The sequence below is a fragment of the Macrosteles quadrilineatus genome, unplaced genomic scaffold (genome assembly GCF_028750875.1).
Source record: "Macrosteles quadrilineatus isolate MER2022 unplaced genomic scaffold, UCM_ALF_1.0 Scaffold_5__1_contigs__length_97177068, whole genome shotgun sequence".
Taxonomy (NCBI): domain Eukaryota; kingdom Metazoa; phylum Arthropoda; class Insecta; order Hemiptera; family Cicadellidae; genus Macrosteles; species Macrosteles quadrilineatus.
In genome coordinates, this window is record NW_026542598.1 from 63,866,467 (window position 1) to 63,892,608 (window position 26,142).

The following is a 26,142-nucleotide window of genomic DNA, read 5'->3' on the forward strand; positions in this document are numbered from 1 at the left end:
ATAAATTACTTTATACCATTTTACTTAGCAGACTCTGGTTTTCATTTTGATGGATAGTTTATTTTGTTTCCATGATGGACTTTTTATAAAATGCACTTTTTCACACGACTAAGTAGGTATAAATATGATTTCATTGCTTATCTAAAACCAATTTTTGGAAGCGTTGTCTTTTTTGGATGTTCTAATTAACTGAACATATTCAACTGTTAATCATTTTGATAACGTAATCAAAATTATCACCCCTAAAAAATAATCTAACCGAGTGACACCTGCAACTACTATTGCGAATATCACAGATAAGCGCTATCCTGGAACTGATAAGCAATCCTTTCTCTTCGAGAGAATCATAATGTGATAGTTATTCTAATGTCAGTGTTACTTTGATTTTCATTGTGTGAAGATGAATCAAATTACAATGCATGGAACTAAAAATTGGTATATAGATTTAAGCGTTTTTAGTCGGAAAACGGTGCCCGCTGGAAATTTTATAATTTTGAAGTCAGCGTACTCACTTTGTATGCCTCGTAACTTTTTTATTTTTTTTTTTTTAGAACTAACGTAAATATTGGAGAAATATCGAGAACTAACAAAGAACTAACGATTGGTATATAGATGTAAGCATTTTTATTTAAAAAAACTGTGCCCGCTGGAAATTCTATAATTGTGAAGTTGGCGTACCCAATTTTTATGCTTCGTAACTTTTTCATTTTTTGAGAACTAACGCAAATATTGGAGAACTATCGAGAACTAACGAAGAACTAACGATTGGTATATAAATATAAGCATTTTTATTTAGAAAACTGTGCCCGGTGGAAATTCTATAATTGTGAAGTTGGCGTACCCACTTTTTATGCTTCGTAACTTTTTTATTTTTTGAGAACTAACGTAAATATTGGAGAACTATCGAGAACTAACGATTGGTATATAGATATAGGCATTTATAGTAAAAAAAAACTGTTCCCGCTGGAAATTGTACAATTGTGAAGTTAGCGTACCCACTTTGTATGCCTCATAACTTTTTTATTTGTTGAGAACTAACGAAAAAATTGGAGAACTATCGAGAACTAACGACAAACTAACGATTGGTATATAGATATAGGTATTTATAGTAAAGAAACTGTGCCCGCTGGAAATTCTATAATTGTGAAGTTGGCGTACCCACTTTTTATGCTTCGTAACTTTTTTATTTTTTGAGAACTAACGTAAATATTGGAGAACTATCGAGAACTAACGATTGGTATATAGATATAGGCATTTATAGTAAAAAAAAACTGTTCCCGCTGGAAATTGTACAATTGTGAAGTTAGCGTACCCACTTTGTATGCCTCATAACTTTTTTATTTTTTGAGAACTAACGAAAAAATTGGAGAACTATCGAGAACTAACGACAAACTAACGATTGGTATATAGATATAGGTATTTATAGTAAAGAAACTGTGCCCGCTGGAAATTCTATAATTGTGAAGTGTGCGTACCCACTTTGTATGCCTCTTAACTTTTTTATTTTTTGAGAACTAACGTAAATATTGGAGAACTATCGAGAACTAACGAAGAACTAACGATTGGTATATAGATATAGGCATTTATAGTAAAAAAACTGTTCCCGCTGGAAATTGTACAATTGTGAAGTTAGCGTACCCACTTTGTATGCCTCTTAACTTTTTTATTTTTTGAGAACTAACGTAAATATTAGAGAACTATCGAGAACTAACGAAGAACTAACGATTGGTATATAGATATAGGTATTTATAGTAAAAAACTGTGCCCGCTGGAAATTCCATAATTGTGAAGTTGGCGTACCCACTTTGTATGCCTCTTAACTTTTTTATTTTTTGAGAACTAACGTAAATATTGGAGAACTATCGAGAACTAACGAAGAACTAACGATTGGTATATAGACATAGGCATTTATAGTAAAAAAACTGTGCCCGCTGGAAATTCTATAACTGTGAAGTTGGCGTACCCACTTTTTATGCTTCGTAACTTTTTTATTTTTTGAGAACTAACGTTAATTTTGGAGAACTATCGAGAACTAACGAAGAACTAACGATTGGTATATAGATATAGGCATTTATAGTAAAAAAACTGTTCCCGCTGGAAATTGTACAATTGTGAAGTTAGCGTACCCACTTTGTATGCCTCATAACTTTTTTATTTTTGAGAACTAACGAAAAAATTTGGGAACTATCGAGGACTAACGAAGAACTAACGATTGGTATATAGATGTAAACATTTCTCCTCAGAAAACGGCGCGTGCTAGAACCCGGAAGTGTGAAGTTAGCGTACCCACTTATAATCGGCTATAACTTTTTTATTTTTTGAGAACTAACGAAAAAATTTGGGAACTATCGAGAACTAACGATGAACTAACGATGAACTAACGATTGGTATGATCAAAAGTGGATACGCTAATATGGGGACGCCAACTTCACGGACCTCAAATTTATTTTTTATTTTTGTAGAATAACATTTCAAACACGGAATGGCGGAACTGAAACTAATAAAATAAACCTAATGTTTTTAGTGAAATGTATAATTAAATTTAAAAGTTCAACAAGGCCAATGAATATACAGGGTGATTTGTACTCAGTGTGACAAAATTTTTTTGGTGTAAGTACAAAGTAAATGAAGTGTGATGATGCATATCAAATGTTCCAAGTCTAAAAATTAGCTTCCCAAAAAATTATTTTATGTTTTTCAAAAATAACCATGGTTTTAAACTTAATACAGCGATTTCTCAATTACCTGTATATGGATTTGAGTAGAAAATGTCATTTTCGTGTTCTACATTAAATTTTGAACAAGAATAATGGAAAATGACGGAGGATCAGTTATAAAAACTCCATTGTAAGTAGATTTAAAGATAAAAATTAAAGTATTTGATAAAAATTTTAAAAACAATTGTCTATTGCATTTTTCACACCCTGTATACAAGAAAGTGTCGGAATATGTTAAAAACTGCACCATTTTATAAGCTTTCCAACGATATGCTACACTATTGAGGTTTAAGTCTGCTTATGTAGGCTATAATGGTTTGAAGACTATAAATCATGGTGTCTTTAACATTTAAAACATAGAAAGTCGGCATGTATTAAGCAAAAGTTGTATTTTTGATTCAGCTTGAACAGTAAAAACAGTAAAATAGTTCCCTGTTTTCTGGTATTCAAACCACTAAAACAAACAAAAAAATATCTAAACCTCAATAGTGTAGCATATGGTTGGAAAGCTTATAAAATGGCGCAGTTTTTAACATATTCTGACACTTTCTTGTATACAGGGTGTGAAAAATACAATAGACCATTGTTTTTAAAATTTTTATCAAATACTTTAATTTTTATCTTTGAATCTATTTACAATGGAGTATTTACAACTGATCCTCCGTCATTTTCCATTATTCTTGTTCAAAATTTAATGTAGAACACGAAAATGACATTATCTACTCAAATCCATATACAGGTAATTGAGAAATCGCTGTATTAAGTTTAAAAGCATGGTTATTTTTGAAAAAAATAAAATAATTTTTTGGGACGCTAATTTTGAGACTTGGAACATTTGATATGCATCATCACACTTCATTTACTTTGTACTTACATCAAAAAAATTTTGTCACACTGAGTACAAATCACCCTGTATAATAAGTGATTTTAATCCACAAGCGCTTTCAGAAACTACCCGGATATGACTTCGAAAGTCATAGCCGGTTGGTAATGTTTGACCACCCGGATATGACTTCGAAAGTCACACTCGGTTGGTAAAGTTTTACCCAGTGGTTTTACCACCCGGAGGGGTTTCGGATGTTTCCATCGTCAGGCTGTGTTTAAACTGATAACTGATACAAAAAGCTAATGCAATAGACTCTCGCTCATCCGGATCGGCCTTGTCCGGACTCCCGGTAGTCCGGATCGGCAATCGTGATTTTTTTTTAGCAGCTCAGTACCGACCGCTCAGTACAGTAGAAGTCCGATTATCCAAGCGAAACGGGACCGAGACTACCTTGAATAATGAAAAAAATCGGATAACACGGCGGTAAAAATTATTACCGGTGGAAGTGCATATGCCTGGGCTATAATTAATTACTGTGGACCTGGAACAAAATTCGGCCGAAACAATTATTACCGGTGGAAGTGCAGATGCCCGGGCTATCATTACTGTGGACCTGGAACAAAATTCAGCCGTAAAGATTCGCCGGGTCAGCTAGTAAATAATTAAAAATAAAATCAGGCAAACGGAAATTCGCTCAATCTGCAGGTTTTGCTGTGACGGGGGTATTTTGATTTCCCCCTATTTAAGTTGTAATTTTTGTGAATAATCAGTTTAGACATGTTTATGCCCAGGAGTTGGTAAAAACATGTAAAAATTATCTATGGCAGCCTTTGAGAAAGGGGGAAATACAATCTTTTTCCCGCCAATCTCCAGCTAGGACCGATGCTGGCTGAGCTGAAAGTTGACTTTTTGGTGGACTTCTTTATTGGATGGAATTGGAAGTAGAACGTTGAAGTGTTGTTGAGCAGTGGAATCTGTTTCTAGAGACTAGAACTTATGAAAGTAACTTTATTCCAAAGATTTTTTTCTAGATTGCTTGTCGCTAAAATTTAAACTCTTCTAGTCTAGTGATTGGGCTTGTTTCGATAATTCTTAATAACTATTTGCCAGTTCATTTTCAGTGCTTGCGATAGGCCTAGGCAAGATTAGGGAATAGACCATACGCGCCAAGAAGCTGCAAGTTATAACAAGAGGTATGATTATGAAAATGCAAGTAATATATTTTATTTCCTTACTTTATAGCCTAGGAAACACATTATAACTTTTGCTGAATGATTCTTCATGGAACTGATATATCGTAGGCCTAGGCCTACCATATCAACTTTATCATGCTTAAGCTAAGTTGCATTAGGCTAGTTTGCTGGATGTGTTTTTTGTCTAAATAATGCTGAATTCAACTCATGCTTAGGACAGAGAAACAAGAAAAAGTGTATGCAGTTACAGCATGAATAGCTTAAGTCCAGGCTATCGTGAATAGGCCTAGCCCAAGTCCAGTCTATCAAGTATGGCATCAGGTTACTCGCAACTTAATTTCTCTCTAGGCCTAGTACGTCGTTCCTCTAGTTCTATAGAGGAAGGCTATGGTAACTAACTTATCCCCACCTAGATGTAGGTAGGCTATTTATGGTTACACCATTTATACAGGGTTGATATACTGATATTGAAACAATCAATAGGTAAACTTATTAAAAGATTGAGATTAGATAAACAAAAAAGTGATAGGCCTAAAATGAGTCCAGATCTATGTTTTCATAAGGGTTTGTTTAATTTCAGTTGTGAAACTGAGTACAGTAGGCCTAATAAGACATTAAGTTACATTTGTACCTCCTCTCGCCCTTTCTAAAATTAGTCTAGAGCAGATTAGTCTGGATTAGTAGCGATGCACATGTCTCAGATTTGCTCTGCCTCTTTATCAGCAAACACAGAATAACAATTGGTAGTTTTCTTAGTCTCTATAACTTAGGGTGTATCAGTTGGTATAACTTATCCAGTTTCATTGTAGGCTAAATACTTTACTTTTTTACTTTTCTTTGAAATGGCGACCATACAAAGTAGGTATTTTAAGCCAAGTATGAATGGAGATGAGTGTATGATGAGTGGCGCGATCTTGTAGTCTTGTTAGTGACTAAGGCCGACATATTCCTTAGATACAGCTGTTAATTAATAACTTAGCCCATACAGCTAATGGCGACTAAGGGACCTACAGTTTATAGTGGAATCCGAACCACTTATTTTCCTTGGTATATACAAATTGGTCTAATTATCAGGATAGTACTGCGGATAGTCGTAGTACTCACCCGTGCGGACGATAATCCACACCAGGGAGTATCGCATCTACAGTGCATACCTATAAATATCCACAATTCGTGACCTCCTAGTAGCTGGATTACAGGACGACGCCACCCGTCCCAGTCTAATCCTAATCAATAAAATGAGATGGTCGGATAAAATGCCAAAGTAAGTGTTGATTTGACATGGAATTACCCTAAAATGAGTTCTCGAACAACAAGGCTAGGTTACCTAACCAGCCACAGCGTGCTGTATGCAGATATGCTCTCAACCTTTTTTTCTTTGCCCCTATAAATATTCTGAACTTTTTTCATGCCCCACACCCATCACCCACCAACGTATACTGTACAATGATTATTTACTATAACACATTAAAATAAACAAGGTAGGATGGATCCATGACAATTTAACTATGACAATTTAAACATGACGTATTTAACTTACAAGTGGAATGAACTGTGGGAGAAGTACTGGTAAGCCTACAGCAGATTGTTTTCAACCACACGACAAGCAACTGGAAGTAATAACTGTTATCATCTACTGATTCTGATCGGCAATGGCCTAATGACGACACTTCACTACAACTACAACTAACTTACATCTAGAATAGTAGGGAGTGTTGCACGACATCCAAATGTCACAACGTCTAATGTTATAAATTAAGTCAGTGTCACGCCATCCAAAATATAATTTTTGAGCTGATTCACGACGTCCAATATAAAATATTTGACTGAGTTGCAAGGCCTCCAATTCCCAACATGTTTAAAAGTAGGTCTACAGTAACTGCCATAAACATAGGCCTATAGTCCTCGCCACCCTTAGTTGAGGTAGCCAAAGGCCGCACTAGATAGGCTATACGCCATGCGGCCTTGGGCTGCCTCAACTTAGGGTGGCGAGGACTATAGTCTTTCTACAAGCTTTGGACGTCATGGGATTAGTCGTTGTGCAACAGCACACTAATTAGGAGAGAGGAAAGGTTAAAGGGGGAAAATACAATCTTTTTCCCGCCAATCTCCAACTAGGATTGATGTTGACTGAGCTGAAAGTTTTCTTGGTGGACTTGATTGGAATTGGAAATTGGAAGTAGAACGTAGAAGGGTTGTTGAACAGTGGGATCTGTTTCTAGAGACTAGAACTTAAAGTAACTTTAGGCTATCTCAAGGATTTTTTTAGATTGCGCTTGTCGCTAAAATTTAAACTCTTCTAGTCAAGAGATTGGGCATGTTTTGATAATTCTTAATTAACAATTTGCCAGTTCATTTTCAGTGCTTGCGATAGGCTTAGGCAAGACTAGGGAATAGATCTACTTTTAAAAACTTAGCTGTAGCACCACATCCAAAGCCGCTGTTTAGCCAGTGTTGCACTACGTCCATTTGTGCTAATAATTGTGCTGATGCAAGACGTCCAGAGTTCCTGCATACGGAGTTGTCTTAGGTTAGGTTAAGTTAGGTTAGTATGCATGCTTGTTTTTGTGTACATATTCTTATTGTGTATATTCTTCATTACTTGCAAAAAGACAGCATTTTTCATTCTTAACACACGGTGACATAAGTTAGAGCCTACGACATAAGTTAGAGCCTACACAAGGTAAAAAATATTCACTTCTTATGTTTGGATTTTATGAATGCTGCCAGTAAAGTATCCGACAACTTAAATCTAGCTCTTTCCATTGCAATGATAAGTTAGTTATTTTATGGAGTTCATAAGGACAGTAAAGATAAAAGAAATGTTTTGTGTTTTCAGGTTAATTTATCAGAAGAATTATGGCTAAAGTCCAGTTGGGAAATGTGGTTGTTTTGGATAACCCGTCACCATTCTTAAACCCATTCCAATTTGAACTGACTTTTGAATGCATTGAAGAATTGAAAGAAGGTAAGACTTGTTTTTAGGCTATTTGTTAATATCTCTAATATCTCAACCCTAATTTTTGCTCAATTGTAAATGTTGAACCTTATTCATGTTCCACTCCCACTTATCCATGTGGAACTGCATAAGGAAGCACACTATAAATAGTGATGTTGTTATGGAACTAACATATTTTATTTCGTCTTTTATTTTTGCAGATTTAGAATGGAAAATGATCTATGTTGGCTCAGCTGAGAGCGAGGAGCACGACCAAACTCTGGACACCATCTACGTTGGGCCTATTCCTGAAGGGAGGCATATGTTTGTTTTTCAAGTAAGACAGTGTTTTTAATTTATCCAGCATTGCTTCCAGGATTGATTTATGTCAAATAAAATAGGTTTATATACCTCACGTTGGCAATCCTAATGTAGTCTTGCAGGTGATTAGTTTCAAAACAACTGTTGTTTCATCTTCAAGCCTTTGTCGTCAGACGTAAAACTATTTAAATAGGTAATTGTTTATAAATAATTGTTTTTGAATAATTTTACGTATGACGACAAAGGCTTGAGAATGAAACAACAGTTGTTTCAAAACTAGTCGCCTGAGACTACATTAGGATTGAAGACATGAGGTTTGTAAACCTATTTTATGAGTGTATTTAAGTTTATCCAATGTTTTAAAAGGATAATTCTTAAGTAATAACAAGACAAGGATTTGGACTGTTCCCTTATTTTTTAACCTTTCCTTCCGGTCTGAACTGTAGTAGGCCTAGGCCTAAGTACATTCTGTTGATCAATATTTTGTATCCAAAATTAAACGTAAAGTGTTAAACTTTTGATAATTGTTTTGAAAAGTTTGAGTCTTTGATTTTTTAACACAATTGGGGCTATATTGAAGATCTTGTTTGTGTTAAAATAGTAATGACAAAATACCAAATGCCAAATATAACCTAAGATCTGTTGTATTTCCAGGCAGACCCCCCAGATGTCAGTAAGATCCCAATCGCAGATGCTCTTGGAGTGACCGTCGTACTACTCACCTGCAGCTACCGAGGCCAGGAGTTTGTGAGGGTGGGCTACTTTATCAACAACGAGTATCAGGACCCGGAAATGCGTGAGAACCCACCTGCCATTCCACAGTTTGACAAGGTACAAAAGACTGTGCTATTCAGGCTATTCAAATATGAATTTTCGGTCCTAAGAAATGTAATACAGTACATCATTGGTAAATTTAATAATGATATTTACATTTTAAGTAGGCATACTGAAACCTAGGTCAGATAACTTTAAAAGTCTGGTAAAGTGGGACGTTACGTAAACATGTAAAATTATAAATAATTATTGATGATAATTATTGGAATAAGTAAGTTATTGATACTGTAATTACATGAATGAAAAAAATTAGCAAAATCAAATAACCTATATTAATGACTCATTTATCATTGTTATTTCACAAAATATTCTGCACTAAAGGAACTTTGAAATAATGGAAACTGATTATGTTGGTGACACAACTGTACCAATTTACTATCCAGGGTGTCTAGTAGTCGGGAAAATCGGGAAAGTCGGGAATTAGTATTGAATTTCAAAATAGTTCTTGAAAAGTCGGGATTTAGTCTTAAATTTGATTTCAAAGTCGGGAATTTTCATGATTTTGCCGCGATCGTCGTCTTGCGTTTACGTAAGTTAGTCATAATTTCTTACTCATTCTGACATACATTGCTTAAAATTTTCCTAGATTATAAGTTTTTTAAATAATTAAATATTCTTTGCAACACTTTAAGCCAGTGTGGGACAGTTATTGCCCTATCACACGAAAGTATTGCTAATGAAACGCAAGATATGAGAATGCTGCTAGGTCAAACGACCTTGTGGTTTTAAAGTTTTCTACATAGGTTCTATACATAGAAGGAGGATGGCTTTCCAGGAACTCTTTCTTTCCTCTTGATATTGATATTTTAAAGTTTAAAATTATTTTAGAAAGAAAAGTTAGAAATAAAAATACTGTATTCTGATTTATAATTTTTAACTGTACCAATACTGAAGTTATTTAGATGAATAGAAATCTTTACTGCAACATGTTAAGCCAGTGTGGGGCATTCATTGCTCCATCACACGAAAATGTTGCTAAATTAACGCAAGCCATAACTGCCGCAAGGTTAAATAAACTTGTGGTTTTAAATCTTGCTACATTTCCAGTGTAATTCAACAAGTCCTAAAACACTATAACTATAACACCCTTTACTGTATCAGCTCACTCACCCCTTACTTTGCTGGATACATTCCCCGCACAGGTAGCCTATGTAGACGGTCAAATGCAAGGTTAAAAGATGCCGCCTACCTCTTTAAATTAAAAAAAACTATTAGATGTAATTTATCAGGGTGTCCACATTCTGGAAAGTCAGGGATAGTCAGGGAAAGTCATGGAAAAAATCTGGCCATTGAAAGTCATGGAAATAGACAAAAAGTCATGGAAATCCCCAATGATGGATAGATTTGACGGGACTTTTCAATGCTCTAGTCGGCTGTAAACCGACTATTTTGGCAATTTTCAGGATTTTTCACAAATGCACGACAATTTAATTTATTACAGTTGTATAGGTTTATGAGTTTTGAGTTTGTAATAGTTCAATACAATCTGTCCCTACTATATCTTATAATTGAATTTAATATTTGTAAAATATTGTTGCAACAGTAGTGTATATTGAAATGTTACAACTTTATTATTACAACTCAAATTGGAATACAAATAGGCTAGGGCCTATTGTTAAAATGTTTGGAGTTGTCTCAAGATAAGTCTTTCCTAAGTTAAAAGCTTAATTTAGTAAACTCTAAACTCAATAAAATTCAATAATAAAAAGTATATCGGAAGGAAAAAAGAAAGTGGCTCGAGAGGACTTGGCCAGCTATGGGGACAGAGGAGGCGGGATTTCTTTTTTCTTTCCTTATTTTGAATACAATATTTTTGCAAAATTTATTAGGTACTCCAGTGTTAATACAAATTTCTGTATTTCCTGTGAAATTTCTTGTCTAGGCAGTATTATCTGTGTGTGTATGTTATAGGCCTATATATATAATTTTCTAGTAAAGTTTGTGAGTCATGGAAATCAATGGTAAATGGTCATGGATAGTCATGGAAAGTCATGGAAATTAATGAAAAATGTTCTGTGGACACCCTGTTTATACTCCAACTCAAGTTTCTTTGCTATTTGTTAATTCTCTTCCCCAATGGAAACTTTGGTGCTCAGTACATCTAAGATATGAACAATAAGAGTGGTTTTTTTATATTACTCTTTATAATAGTTTTTAATTTTATAAGAATTTATCCAGAGAGAATTCCTGAAACAGTTTCCTAGTGCCTTCACGCTCAAATGAGCCCTGTGTGTTTGTATACTAAACATGAGAGTTGTGATGAGTGATAAAATGGTTCAGTATTTGATCTTTCCTTTGTCATGGAATTTTTTTGAATACCAAACACTAAGCACTGTGATATTGTAAGACAGGTGGTGTTTACTATCTTGTTATGCTTACGGTGCAACATGAAAGCGAGTCAAAGTGCCGTTAAACCGTTATAAGTCTAGCGGCTCATATCTCGTGACATTTAAATATCAAGCTTGTTCAGTAAACTTTTTTTTTACCAAAACAACACACTAAAATACTAAAACAAGTGAATCCTGGTTTTATAATCAAAGTAAAGAAAGGGCAAAATTAAAAATTACCATAAAATCAGTATTTTCTCAAAATTATACAGCTTCCAAGTTTTAGACACAATTTTATTATGGTAATGTTTGTAAGAAATTTGATTTGTAAACCTGAAAATATTAGGATTTTTGTAAAGATTTCTTTAGGCCAGGGTTTTAAAAGATTTTGTAATGTACAGTATAGTGCCTAGGTTTAACAGTAGGCTTATCTTATTGAGGAAAACAGATTAAATGTGCATCTTGCCCATTCCTTTATATAGTTTGGTATATTTTGAAATGTTTTATTGGGTGCATTCATCATGTCAAGGGCCTTATTTTTTCAAAAAAAGTTTGGGTTGTTTGGCCAAAGGTGTCAGAGTTTGTTTTTAACATTAAAATTTGTACAGGTTGTACGAAACATCCTCGGATCAGAACCAAGAGTCACTCGGTTTAAAATCAACTGGGACGATTCTGAAACACAAGTCTCGCCTCCTAATGACGGACAGCCACAAGCAGCTGCATTACCAGAAGAAATATCGGTGGAAATTGGTTTCAACGAGAACAGCTGCAGTCAGAATGCTATGGAAGTGATGTGAACAGTGGAACTGTGTCAAGCTGGATTTTGTGGGTTCATCCTTCAATCTTAACGGATGTTTAATTACTTAATGGACTCAGTGTAAGAGAACTCAAAGCCTTATAGGTAACAAAGTTAGTGGTTCCACTTACGTTGACTCGTTTGTTGCAAAAGTCTGATCCTATCGTTATTGTTTGGCGTTTCTTTTTTTAAATTTTAACTAAGCCTTATTTAGGAAGTAAGTTTATTATTTATTTCAGTCGTGTTCAGTAATGTTGATTGTAAGTTCTTTTCTAGAATGAGTTAAAAATTTAAATTTGAGATACTGTAGCCTACTCATTTGAGGTTTTCCTACTAAAATACATTTTTATCAGTTACTGAAGCACAATGGTTTAAAACTGTATTTTCAATAAATGATCCACTGATACAAAATGTGATATATAGAATAAGACATGGTCGTATTTTTAAGACTACGTGCAGTACAACATGTGTTAAATTGAGGATTGAAGTATCTTCTTCCTTTTATCAGGTTTGATTTTTCATTGTTTTTATGGTGTAAATAAAAGATAGATACTCTTTTTAAATGTAGTTTATTGTCATACCTTTTCTCTGTTGAACCTTGTTAGAGGACCTCTTAAACTCCTTGTTTATGAGTGAACACAGTATTTTTATGACTTCCGACTGGTACCATGGAACTAAGAGATACACAGGTAAACCAACCACATGGTGCCAACAAGTTACATTAGACACCTGACTTTAATTTGTTGCAAGTGTTTTAGTCATGGCTGCAAACTGGTATTTATTAAGATTAGGCAAATGTGATATTATAATGAAGCCACAATTTTAGAAAAAAAAGAAAAAAAACTTAAACATCACTTTTTGGAAAATATGCTTGCTGACATTATTAATAGATTAGCTAATTAAGGCTTGGCCTGGGGTGTGAAAGTTGGACTTCATTCCGTTTCTTATCGATATTTAAAATCAATACTCTAAGTCTATATTTCTTGATAAGAAATTTGGAAAAAATATCTTTTACATGGATTAAACAATTAAAGTCCCTTTAATATGATACGTAGTTTGTGTATTAGTCAGTTTTTTTTTTGACATGAGACAAACTTGTTATAATAGTTTGGTAAGGCTCATAATTTGGCTATATCATCTATACATATAATACCAAAAAAGTAAGGTACAGAGGAAACTCGCTTATGAGACTACCGTGCGCATTCAGATCTAGTATATTGTGCTGGAAATATACAGTAGCCTACTTGTGACAAAAAAGGGAAGAGCCCTAGCGGCAAGCACTGTGCGGAAATTCCTATCGCACAAGGTCTTCCTCCACCGTGAGCATTTGTAGTACATGAGAGCGAGGAGGCAATGATGGACTTTGCCCTAGACACCAGCAACTAGTGCTAGACACCACTTACAGGGCCGCGTTTAGGGTCAGTGGAGCCCTGGGCAAATTCAAAATCAGCGCCCCCCTTTTTTCTAAGGTGTGGGCGGGCAGTAGTTGTATGGCACCAGCCAGGCGCCCCTGGGCGTATGCCCAGTCTGCCCGTTTATAAAAGCGGGCCTGCCCCATCTTACGTCTGTGATATAACCCAGCTTTACAATTTGACAGGCCACCAAATTTTAATGTCATTTTATTAATTAAAGCTGATAAAAACAAATATTTGGAGCTCTACAGGACAGGAAAAACTAAAATTCTTTTACAACATTGGTTATATTTGTATAGTACCTTTATAAAAGACATACATTTTCTAAGATATAAAATGCAATTAAATTTTATTCCAAATGCCAACCTGTGCAGGTTTTTATATTTGCTCTACAAATTGAGATACTTAAAAATTAATTTTAAAATTTGGTTGCAATTTGCATTGTTGTTGAAAACAAAAACACAATGTTTTGGTAAATAATAAAAAAAGACATTATATCTTTGACTATCCATTAGTCAATGATATTGCAATAATACATTCTGACTTAAATAAACTTATCACCCATTTAGGTACAGTTAGCTCTAGGGCCTTAAACACATTTTATTGGCATCACAGATCTAATTAAAATTTCCAAAATTAGTATTAGGTTTGTTATTCTTTACAAAATATTATTCAGCCTTATTTTATACAAACACTTGTTAATAACAATATCCTCCATGCTTGACTAAAGGCGTTTCTTAAAATGTTAAAAAATACCTATTTTTTCACACTTTTACGATTGATAACTTCAAATTTGTATGTCATCATCACATTTCTTATAATTTTATATAAATATAAAAGGATAAAAACCATTAAAATATTAGTCTACAGTCTACACTACAAAAGTGAAAACACTTGAATCATCACAATATTTACAACATAATCATTGGAGTATGTAGATTTTTGGGAACATTTTTAAAGAAGATTGCTATACTAAAATATACATATCATAATGTGAATGTTCTAAAAATTAAGAATTTTGAGTCTTTTACTTTTTAGAAAATAACAAACTTGAGTTATACATTTTACTATGAATTAATAGCTAAATTACAAACAATAACTAATGGTAACTACTCTGGGGTAAGATAAGGGATTTTGTGGTATAAAAATTTTCTGCAGATATATTTATTATCAATCATAACTGAAAGACTTTGGAGGGTTTTAAAACAAAATACTGGCAAAAATATGGCCTTCATTTGGGCAAGAAACAATTGTAGTTTTCAAATTGATAAAAACTTTAGGTAACAAAATGCATCGTCATAATTATGACTACTAAATTTTTAGTGTACATAAGGGTTATCTGATACTTAATAACTATTACCACAATACCGTAGTTATAATTGTGGTAAACATGAAAAACACTATATCTATGAGGATTAGTTATATCTTTACTATTGATAAGGGTGTGGGTTCAAAGATTTAATTAATTAAAGGACTGTAAGGCTAATTTAAAACTATGAAAATGCCTTCTGTTGGAAAGTAAACAAGTTTTCAATTTGTTTTGTGATTTGCATCACATTTAAGTACAAATATAGTTATTGATAAACTTTTTGTTACAAAAAGAGGAAGGGAATGGATCAATACATTATTTTAAGGCCCAATATAAACCTTGAGAATAATAAAATGCCATTTTGACTAATATGCAAAACTGAAAAATAATCTAGTCTAGTCAGTCAAAAACAATGTCTTCAGTTATAAACAATGTTAGAACTAAATTCAAATTGCAATAATTTTACACCGATGTCTACAAGATTATTGAGTAAAACACAAATCCAAGAACCAATGAATACTTTTAACCCTTCCCGGACAGGCGACTTTAATGGCCTAGGACAGGCAAAAATTATACAAATAAAAAGATTAATTTTAATTATTTGTGTTTTTTTATACCTGTATACGTCAAATAAGCGCAATGGAACAGCTCATACCATCTATAGTTATTTGTTTAACTAGTGGGCAAAGTGGCACTTTGCTGCGGCTCTTGCGGAATGATCTCGAGTGCAGCAAAGGCCTTTTGCACTCATGATACACATTATATTTTTCCTACAGTCACTATAAAGCATATAAATAATTAGTCTTTCAAACACTATACAACACGTTTTTAGGTTCAGCTGCCAACACAAATAGGTGCCCTAGAGAAAGTAGTAGCCTACCCGGTCCGTATCACTCCGCTATTTTTCCTCGGCAAGAAATGTGCTCCGCGACTTGAGAATATAGTTCCGTATGTTTTTGTAATTTGAAGTGGTTTCCGCACCTAAAAAAAAGGCTTTAAAGGTATTTTCTTGTTTATTAAGATCGTAGGAATGTTTTAAAACGTTTAAAAGAAAAGTCCAGAAAGTTCAGAAATACCGAAACCCGAAACTATGAACACGAAATGACAGGTTAAATCGTGGTTATAATAGTCAATCAGCTGCTCATAGTATTATTATCTTTAGGTGTTGCCAACCTATTTTCAAGCGTACACAGATTACGTGCATAATAGAACCACGCTGTTTTGTGTTGTTTCGTTGGAATCCTGATGTGCGCCAAAGTATAAACTGTACGACAAAGTATAAAAATGCAGCAATTAGCAGCTTTCTGTACTATAAACAGTACAAGGAAGCCAACTTTGTCAGGTGACTGTAGGAAAAATAATTGCATATCACTATTTCAAGCTGCTAGATAGACAACAACTGCAGCTTTTAGCGCCAACAAAGTCAACGTGGTGTTGCGCACGCATCATTGTGGGGGTGGGGGGAGCGCGGGAGAGGGCGGTGTGTCCCTTTCAAGGTCGCAGTGGTTATGGAGAGTGTGGGGAAGTAGCGCGGTGGTAGCCCGAGACATTTGGGTACTGCAAAAACACCAGCCTGGTGGATATATCCGTCACCCGTCTGTGAAGGGTTAAATGTTTTTCAGATTAAATAGATTTAATAACAATAATAATATTATAGTCCACTAATGAGTTTACAAATTAAAAATAAATATGATTAACTTTTACTCTATCTTTAAAATTTACAGTGTTGGTATAATGCAAGTTTGCTTAGTAAAATTGATAATGCATTTTTGGTAAAAAAAAAAAGAAAAGTAGTATATGGTAGAAATATAACATTTAATGTACAAGGTCTGTAGAAATTTTTAGGACTAGAGATATTCTAAACAAAATTCAATTCTTGTAAATATTTATACAAATTCTTGTGAATAAGAATATTTAATATAATATTGCCCTTATCACTTTATATCCTGAATAGGGTTTCATAACATATTCCTATCTCACTGAATTTTATTCTGTATAAATGAAATATTTTGCAGATTTTGGGCTTGTCTGATGTTTAACGGTTATTCTAAAGAACAAGTGTTCTTTTATTACCGTAGTTAGTTATTTAATAGAAATACAAATGAAATGAGGTGGTTAAACAATTAAGTTGATAAACATACAATAGTTAGTTGTGGAAGGTAACAAACATACTATCAAGAAACATTATGATTTTATTTGTGTTTTGTGCTTAAAAGCACCCTACAATAATTAACTTTTCTTCATAATAGTTTTATTTTAAATTAGTATATATACATAACAACAGTATTTTATACTTCAATATAGCACTAAATCTTTATTTCTTTTTGGCAATTGATCATTTCAGAATTCTCACTTACAAAAACACTATAATATACTGTATATATAAAACATTCACTAAATAATCTTAAAACTAAAATCACTCTTAGTGTAAAGTCTTACTCATAAAAAAAGTTGTAAATAAAAGGTTACAAACACATAGTAAAAATAAAAATGTGTAATATGTTCTATGCACTGTTCCTACTTTTGGAACCATGTACGAACGAGTTTTCATTGTGGAGTCATAGCAGCCAATAAAAATGAATTTTGTTATTGAATATACTGCTTATTGTTAACTACAGAAGAGTGCCGATTATACGAATGATAGTCATCCGAAACGACGGTTAGCCGAAATCGCCACCAAAGACAGAAAATTTAGATTCACTGCCAACATTATGAGAGCGGTCAGCAGGAGTGCACGCGATGCAACACTTCAAGCGAAGCGCCACAGTCGTTGGCCATGGTGATTGTGCTATCACATAGGCCCTAACCTCACTTTGTGTCAGTGACATCAGTGATCGTTGTATCAAGTACTTAATATATCTGACAAACTTATCTGACAAACTGCATTAGATCAAAAACGGTGCGAGTGGTTCAAGCTTAGCTCATGAGTTTGGTGTTGGAACTCGACAATCACCAACTTTAAAAAGAAGAGGAGTATCTATTACAATACAATTATTACAAAGTTTGCGTCTTTGCTAAATAGTGAGTACAGAAGCCTATGCAGTATACTATGATGCTCAATGGTCAGCTTATATGCAATGCTGAGTGTGTTATGCTTTATTGCTCTATGTAACAAACTAATGACATATGGTGAGATATGCTGAAGATTTCAGCGATATCACTATCTGTGCTGACAATTGCGGTAGCATTACAAATAATTAAAGCTTAAAAATTATCAAAAATTTTGTTAGTAGCTTAAATTATACACTTTATGCCAAGAGGAATTCTAACGCTTAACATAGAAATATGGCCATTTAACTTTGATGTCTGACTATCTGAAAAATCAACTATCCCAACACCCATCTGTCCAAATTTTTTCAGATAATCGACACTCTACTGTACAATCATTAATTCATTAGCTCTACGGTTTCAGGCATAAACCCATCATTGTTAGTTCCTATAATGAATCAATGATTGCAGTTAACCATAAATAGGACAAATTATTATTTTCTGTTAACCTGTAACACAAGAAATCAATTATTTTTGCCAATGTCTCACGATGTTTTAATAACTAAATGTCGTTATTTTCCAATTTTTATACTACTTGTGTTACATATATTGCCTTAGTAATTCACTTGGAACTTTAAATCAAGGTAATCAACACTGGGATAACGCTCCAAATTTTACCATCAACAGTTTAGTATCCAAGCATGTGTTTGATAAAAACAAAATTCCAGCAATCCCTGCCACTGATATTAATTAATCTGTTGGACCAACCTCACTCATACAAGTTCTTGGTAAATGGTCAAGTTTGATAATGTTTCTATAAGCTCAAATTTCTATCGTAACAACTATTCCGCTACCATTCCATTTCACGAAGTTGACTTAGGATAATCACAAAGTTTTGTCTGCTGTCATGTACCTAATCTTAATTGTTTTTACTATGCAACCGATGTCATTTGAGACTCTACTCGAGCAGGTTTAGCTGAGACTTGGGTAACAAATCAACGTGTGGGAACTCGCCCACCAACATGGCCGCCATCCACCTCAACTGCTCGTCCTTGGCTGTTCCGGCTATCGTGTATCCAAAGAACGGATTTTCCTTAGACCTGCGAACAATTTAATCGTCATTAAACCTAAAATACCTTACTAATACAGACAATGCTAGGGCTATTCCAATCAATTTTGATCAAAAAACCTAAATAGAAGCTTAGTTATCACGAGAGCACGCACAAGTATGTATTGTGCAAACTTCTCTAATTTCACCCCACACTGTAAATAAAACATGTGATTGGAATGTCTTCCATTTGTTTTGATTTACTGTTTATATTTTGTTGTTATTTCATCATCACCATAGCAACCCATTAATTTGTTTGAATTTCAGATTCATTTTCGTGCTTATTTGTGAGCCTATTTTAATTTATAAAGGGACTCTGCACATCTACAGGTAAATATCTTTCATTTGGTACCAACCGCGTGTAATTCGGTCCAGTAGTAAGGTCAGGCTAGCTGTCATAAGTTTTGCAAAAGTATTTTAGTATATAAGATTAATAACAACTTATATACATTTTTGACGTAAATATCATTAATAATTTTAAGTAACCACTTTTATTTTGGTTGTATGAAAATAAAAAAAAAACATTTTTTAAGTCTGATTTGATTGCACTTGGGTACTTTGAGAAAAACTATACAACCAAATTAATAACACGTACAGTAAAACCCCTTTTAACTACTGCCTGTATAACCGAAACTCTAATTTTATTTTATACTAGCTGTAACCCGCGGGCTTTGCCCCGTTTAACTTCTTAATTTTCAAGATTATCTCGTTCGCATGGCTCAATCACGTCCTGGTTGAAGTTTGTTCGCTACGCTCACTCACCTTTAGGTTGGAGCTCGTTCGCTACGCTCACTCACCTTTAGGTTGAAGTTCGTTCGCTACGCTCACTTACCTTTTGGTTGCAAATTAGCTGTTGTCATAAATGTAAAAGAAATAATAGTGCTGCACCCTGTTGGTAATTTTTGTAACTTTAATGCTATTGAACATCACAGAACAGAACCAACTTGTTTAATTGAAACAGCTGTTAAGATTCAATAATTTCATTTCTCATAAGGTTAACATGGGAAACTCCAGAGCCACTGGGGCGGAGCCCGAAAGGATTTTTGAAATAAGAATATGCCTATATGTTAATCGGGAATGTGAGCTATCATCATGCCAAATTTCAGCCCAATCCGACCAGTATTTTTCGCTTTCACTTGTCACAAACATACATCCATACATCCCAAGAGGATGTACAATCCATACATCCATACATCCAAACTTTCTCATTTATAATATTAGTAGGATAGATAAACAACAAAAATTGTATTACAACACTGTTAGGCATTTGGTGAAGAAGGGAAACTTTTAAATAAAATGTGATTGTATCACTAACTGTTTTTAAAGAATTAACTAAAAAACGGTTTTATGTATGACAGACAAATAAATTGACTATCGTTAACAGGTGGAAAGTGAAAAATATACATTTTGCTTGTGAGTGGGGACTAGAACAGCCTCAGTCCGGTGGGGTTACGGCTCCCTGGAATGGAAAATCACAAAACTAACTTTTTTAAATATATAGGATTTTTGTGAGGATAGCAGGCTTACCTGAATAGGAAATAATCCAAACTGGTACAGGATACACACAACTGTACACTGTTCTTGAACTGGCCAACATATTGGACCTAAAGAAAACTCTCTCTTACTTAGTTGAAAATGCTGCCAGTGACAGTGAACTATTCCAATGTTGTGTTTAAGAAGAGTAATGTTTTGTGTATCCTGTAACAGTTTGGACTCTTTCCTATTCAAGTAAGCCTGCTATCCTAAAAAAAAGAAGAAAAAAAATACTTAACCTAGGCCCTTTTGCTTAATGTTACATACTCAGCTTCATAAATATATAGGAAAGGACTAGATGGAAAATTGGAAATAAGGTTGAGAATATGAATATCATTACAATTGTTACTGTATACCAGACTAGCTGTACCCACGGGCTTTGTCCCATTTAACTTCATAAGTATTAATAATAAATTAAAAATGACTAAGCCTGTGGTTATATTGGCTCTATTCATGAAAAAAATCTGCTCAATTGGTCAAGTCGTGTATGCATAATTATTGTTTCTGTTTTTGCACTCAAATGTCATTATCAAAAATTTTCTTAATTTAGTAGATCATTATTGTGAATTTTGCATGTTTGTCAACTTATTTATTGTTGCTATTTATTTATTGTTGTTTTTTATTTATTGTTATTTATTGTTTTCTCGTAGCTTGTTACAGTTCTGAATTGAATCACATTTGCATCTTGTTAGTTCCTTAAATTGTATCTCTATCAATCATCTATGTATTGGCGTCAGTCGTTGAAATGATAAATAAATAAATAAATAAGTCGTCGTCCTGTCCTAATGTAGTTTTATGTAAATGAGCTCGTTCGCATGGCTCAATCACGCCCTGATTGAAGTTCGTTTGCTACGCTTACTCACCTTTAGGTTGGAGCTCGCTCGCTGCGCTCACTTACCTTCAGGTTAGCTCGTTCGCTACGCTAACTCGTCTCCAGGTTGAAGTTCATTCGCTACGCTCACTCACCTTTTGGTTGCAAGCTGTTGTCATAAATGTAAAAAAAATAATAGTGCTGCACCCTGTTGGTCAACCTATTAACTCTTTAATGCTATTGAACATCACAGAATCAACTTGTTTAGTTGAACCAGCTGTTAAGATTCTTTAATTCCATTTAAATATGAGTACTAATAAGGTTAACATGGGAAACTCCAGAGCCACTGGGGCGGAGCCTGAAAGCCCGATCAGAATAAAAACTACTTTGTTTTCCTATTTAATGCCCAAAGAATCGGTGTACCGAATTTCAGCCTCCTAGGTAAATGGGAAGTGGGAGAATTAGTGATGAGTGAGTGAGTGAGTCAGTGAGGGCTTTGCCTTTTACATATATAGATTGACATTTACAAAGTAAAACACAATTCAAATACACTGTTTTTGGAGTCTAAATAAAATAGAGTTTGTTCACCCTAAGTTCCCCAGAGAAAAACAAATTGTGCTGTACACTGTATTGATTGGATGAGGCTATTATGTGTTAACTGCTTGGATGCATATTTACTAAGTTTTTATAGTACAACAACTGTATCATTAATATACACAACAATAATATCAAAACAATAATATCATTGAACTGCAGAAGAATAATTTAAAAACTCTCACCTTTTATTTCTGTTATTCTTGTTGATGAATGTTATGGCCCACCTGTAACAAAGTTTAATAAATTAAAAGACGATAAAAGAAGTTATTGGTGTGTTCAGATTATCGATTTGGTTTAATGTTTTAGGGCCAACTAAATAGTTAAAATAAAAAATAATTTAAGGGTCATACAATGACACATTTAAAAGAGGAAAATAAGATTATGTAGGCTATTTAATGCAGTTTTAAGTAACAAGTATCATGAACAAGAAGGTTGTAGTTATCGTGTTGTCTACCAGCCGTCACACTCCTTGGTATGAGAGGCCTGGTGTCATTTAGTAGTGAATGTATTAAACAAATGATTTATTACGTGAATAAGTTGGCTTTTATAAATTACCATGGTAAAAGACATACTAAGTGGAATCTATATAACTAACTAAACCAAAATTTGTAATTTTCTTTCACTAAGAGACAAAATCATAACTCAAATGATTGCTAGCTAGGACATTAGAACCATTTAGTTCTTAGGTTTGCTGCAAAAGGGACTTACTATCTGTCTGTATTAGAACATAACATTTGCGTCAATAATTATAAAATAATTGTAGTAAATTTTTACCTGGTGTGAGGGTTTCTTTTTGGTTCGTGGCCGATGTACCAAACAATGTCTTCTATCTTCCATTCTCCTAGTTTTATAGAACCCTGTGCAGGATTATCATAGATTATTACAAACATCCTGCAAAAAAACTACAACCCTACAATTATTACCATTTAACCATGAAATTTAAATCCATACAATTAATTAACACAGACTAATTAATTTGCATAACATATCTTAGTTAAGCGAATGTTCCACTATGATTGTAGCACTATTTTGTAAACAGTATAAACATATTTTCATTCAAGAATGAGTTGCCAATATTGCCTATGTAGCCAAGTGTTTATAGTGCTTGCCTTAAGATCTGAAGGTTGATGGTTCAATTCCAAGCGAAATCATTAACAGAGCCAGATGCAATTTATATCCAGGCTATCAATTAATGATGCTATCTTACAAAAGGTCGACGTTAGATAGTAAAAAGGGTTTAGATCGTTCTCTTACAAAATTGGTAAAAAATGCCGATTGCATGGATAACACCAACAATGGACAAGGGCAACATTTTGATATTTATTTGATAGAGCAATCAGGATATTATTTCTTTCATATTCCATACTCACCGCTTTGTCCTTGTAGTAGCACAGTTTTGCTTGACTGAACTCAAACAAATGGCATTTGAAGCTTTTGGATTTTAAATCAGCAAATCTAAGTTCACCACATTGTGCAACAGGAGGTTTAGCCTGAAATAACAAATTACATTGAGATTGTTGCTTGCTACAAATTGTGTATTTATATTTAAACCATACTTAGTTCCAAGGAGAACAAGAAGGAATAAGATGCAAGGGAAGCAATTCACACTATATGGCCAACGGTTTTAACACTATTGTAACACTTTTTGTCCTGCATAATGATCTCTTAAGTACAAAAACAAATTACAAATATAGACCTTCAAGTGACCAGCTGTTTTAAGGCAAAGTGTAGAACAAAAATAAAGAAAGAGGACAAACCAATTTCTTGACATTCAGTTAACCATGAACATTTACTTGTTCTGTCAAAGAAAGTGAGTTTTCCCAATTCCTGAGGAAGCAAATGTTCATTTTGATACCCTTGGAGTCTACAAACATCAGTTTTACGGTTAAAAAATCAAATCACACCTCTTCTAATCCCTTGATTGTCTCCCAAAATCTCCCTTTATTATTATTAAATCCCCCTATGTGTATTGAACTAGTGATGCACAAAAGGAAGATTTGGATATATACTTAAAAGTCCATTAAAAACTAATATTTTTACTTGGAGTAATTGCTCCAATACTTTCCCTTGAACTAATATATTGATATTTGTTTATAGAATAATCAATAATTAAAATTATCACGCAAGTAAAAAAAATGCAATACTATCTCTGTGGTTATGAAAAAAATAATGTGCGCTTAGAGTAAAAATGTGACTGTCTCAATAACATAGTATTTATATTTTTTAGTCCACTGAATGGACAATGTAATACCGGTACCAAAACAAGAGAAAACAACCGAAAAAACCAAATATTTTTAGGATGTGCTGAGATCAACCCCATACACACCAAATCCGAGACGCTATCACTCACAACACATAACGGTTTACTCACAATAGGTTGTAGATTCTGCAGCAAGGTGTTGATGACCAGTATGAGACAGTTGTCCTTGCAGTCTGCGTCGTCCCAGTAGCCCCAACGCAGCACAGTGTCCAGCACTCGCTCCGTGTGGTGCAGCGGCCGATACAACGCTCCTCCCAACACTGACTCCAGGAGACACAACTCATGTCCATACACATTCATGTGTGTACACAACTCCATGCATACGTCCAGCGCCTCCCGCTGTGGCGATACCTATAAGAGAAACAAAACAACCAAACTTTGAGTTACATGCTTTGATTAAGAATGAACAAAAACGACAGAAAGATAAACCTGAATGTGCTGCAGCCTGGGTGTCAAGCTTAGAACTACTAATATTGGACTTTGGATTCACCATTATTGTTACTTAAACATCACCTCCCTGGCCAGGAGGCAGCAACGAGGATTGAAGGTTAAAAACTCTCCTCAGTATGCAACTCATGAGAAGGGGCATAGTTTGATGGAAGAGTGCCCACCTAAATTAATAGTGAACAGAGGTAGTGGAAGGGATAGGTGGTATTTGTGTGTTGCACTTCAAACCAGACTTCATGTTGTAAATTTTCGCTCATCTTTACTGTTTGAGTCCATCAACAACTTAGCTATTTAAAAGAATTTGAATTTTTGTGTTATGATAAAAAGGTATGGTTATTGATACACTCAATAATCTCAGGAGTTAAATGATTAAAACAGGATTACAGCTAGGAATAATTTAAGCCAAATACAAATTAGATGAGTTTTGGATGTGTTTTACCTTCAAAATAGTCAGAGAAAACATTAATTTTTTACTCCACTAGGACTCTTGCGTGTAAACGCGGCATTACTCTATGTTAACTTGAATGTTAATGTGCTGAGAGTAGATGTGATACTAACCGTAACGCTGACACAATCTCCCTCTCGTTTACCGATGTACACCCACACTTTGATATCACCCGAGGGTCTTGTAGTCTGAGGAGTCGTCTGACTGCTATGATGGTAGCGCTCCAGAACCTGCCATCAAACATCGTGTTACATCAGAACTATAACCTTCAAATTTGTATTTTAAACTCGGTGAACTGTCATTGTATTTTGGGGAATGTTCCAATTCAACCGATTTTAGATAATATTAAATCCAGGCTTAGTGGTGTTAGATGGAGCGAATGGTGGAGTGCAGGGCTTCCGTCTCTGAGGCCCCAGGTTCAAATACCTCTTATCATCAATGAATTTGATCTAAGTGCTAATGACAACACCTCTAGGCCTAGCCTGAAGTGATGTAAATACAATGTTAAGTTAGAGACTGGTTAAAAAAATGTAAGGTTAATGTTGTGCATTGTGTACCATGTTTTCATTTTTGTTATGCGTTTCTTTGTGTGTAAATTGCTCAAGGACATCACAAGATGGATTATTTTAAGGCCCTGAATAATCCTATAGCTTTCCCTCAGGGGTAGTTGTCTGTCAACTACACGGGAGGCCTCTGGTAGGCTGGCAACCCCGAGGTACCCTAGCCAACCCCCAGAACTCTCCTCTTCTTCGTTCTGGGTTCTATGGCCAGCTAACTTCCTCTTTTTGCTGGCCCTTCTTTCTTCTTCGCTTTCCTATTGAAGAATCTTCTTCCCTTCTCCTTTTCCTTTCGCTTTTGTTTCTTGTTTCAGCCAACCTCAGTGGTGTCATGCGACCCGTGCCGAAGAGGTGAATGCCACCGGGCTCCCCAGCGGTGGTGCGTACGGAGCCTCCAGGACACCGGGCGACCTCCTGGAGTAATCAGCCTTACCTGGACATGCGGGGCTCTGTCTAGGCTCGACCTCCTACTTCCCTTGCTACTCGTGGGAACACCATGGAAACAAACAAAAAAACTCAACCAAAACCAAACCTCGGAGCAACTCTAGAAGTTGCACCGCCCACATCTAAGGGGTCAGCTCACTCAGAGCAAGACCCCGCTCTTGAAAAGAGTGCACCAAGAGCACAGGAGGCTCTAACGCTCTCAAAACCAGGAACTTCCACTATGGACGAATCCCCGCTCACACCAGCTACGCTGGAAAGAGAAGAGGAGCTTTTAAGCAG

At 34.7% G+C, this 26,142-nt stretch overlaps 2 protein-coding genes across 3 annotated transcripts in view; one reads left to right on the top strand and one right to left on the bottom strand.

Moving 5' to 3' along the window:
• Positions 1-4,459: 4,459 nt before the first annotated feature.
• On the top strand, positions 4,460-12,515 carry LOC128994524 (histone chaperone asf1-like). Its single transcript, XM_054419135.1, has 5 exons — positions 4,460-4,736; positions 7,576-7,704; positions 7,896-8,011; positions 8,650-8,826; positions 11,765-12,515. The coding sequence occupies exons 2-5, from the start codon at positions 7,596-7,598 to the stop codon at positions 11,951-11,953; spliced, it is 591 nt and encodes a 196-aa protein (XP_054275110.1). The 5' UTR covers positions 4,460-4,736; positions 7,576-7,595; the 3' UTR covers positions 11,954-12,515.
• A 1,131-nt stretch (positions 12,516-13,646) lies between these two features.
• Positions 13,647-26,142, bottom strand: part of LOC128994819 (arf-GAP with Rho-GAP domain, ANK repeat and PH domain-containing protein 3-like) — a 33,470-nt gene continuing 20,974 nt past the window's right edge. For both annotated transcript variants that reach the window (XM_054419617.1, XM_054419616.1), the window contains exons 9-14: positions 24,976-25,092; positions 24,082-24,321; positions 23,081-23,200; positions 22,485-22,567; positions 21,893-21,934; positions 13,647-18,761 (exon numbers count right to left, since the gene is read on the bottom strand). In XM_054419617.1, coding sequence (XP_054275592.1) covers positions 18,620-18,761; positions 21,893-21,934; positions 22,485-22,567; positions 23,081-23,200; positions 24,082-24,321; positions 24,976-25,092 — 744 coding nt within the window. In that variant the 3' untranslated portion in view covers positions 13,647-18,619. The remainder of the gene's footprint in view (positions 18,762-21,892; positions 21,935-22,484; positions 22,568-23,080; positions 23,201-24,081; positions 24,322-24,975; positions 25,093-26,142) is intronic.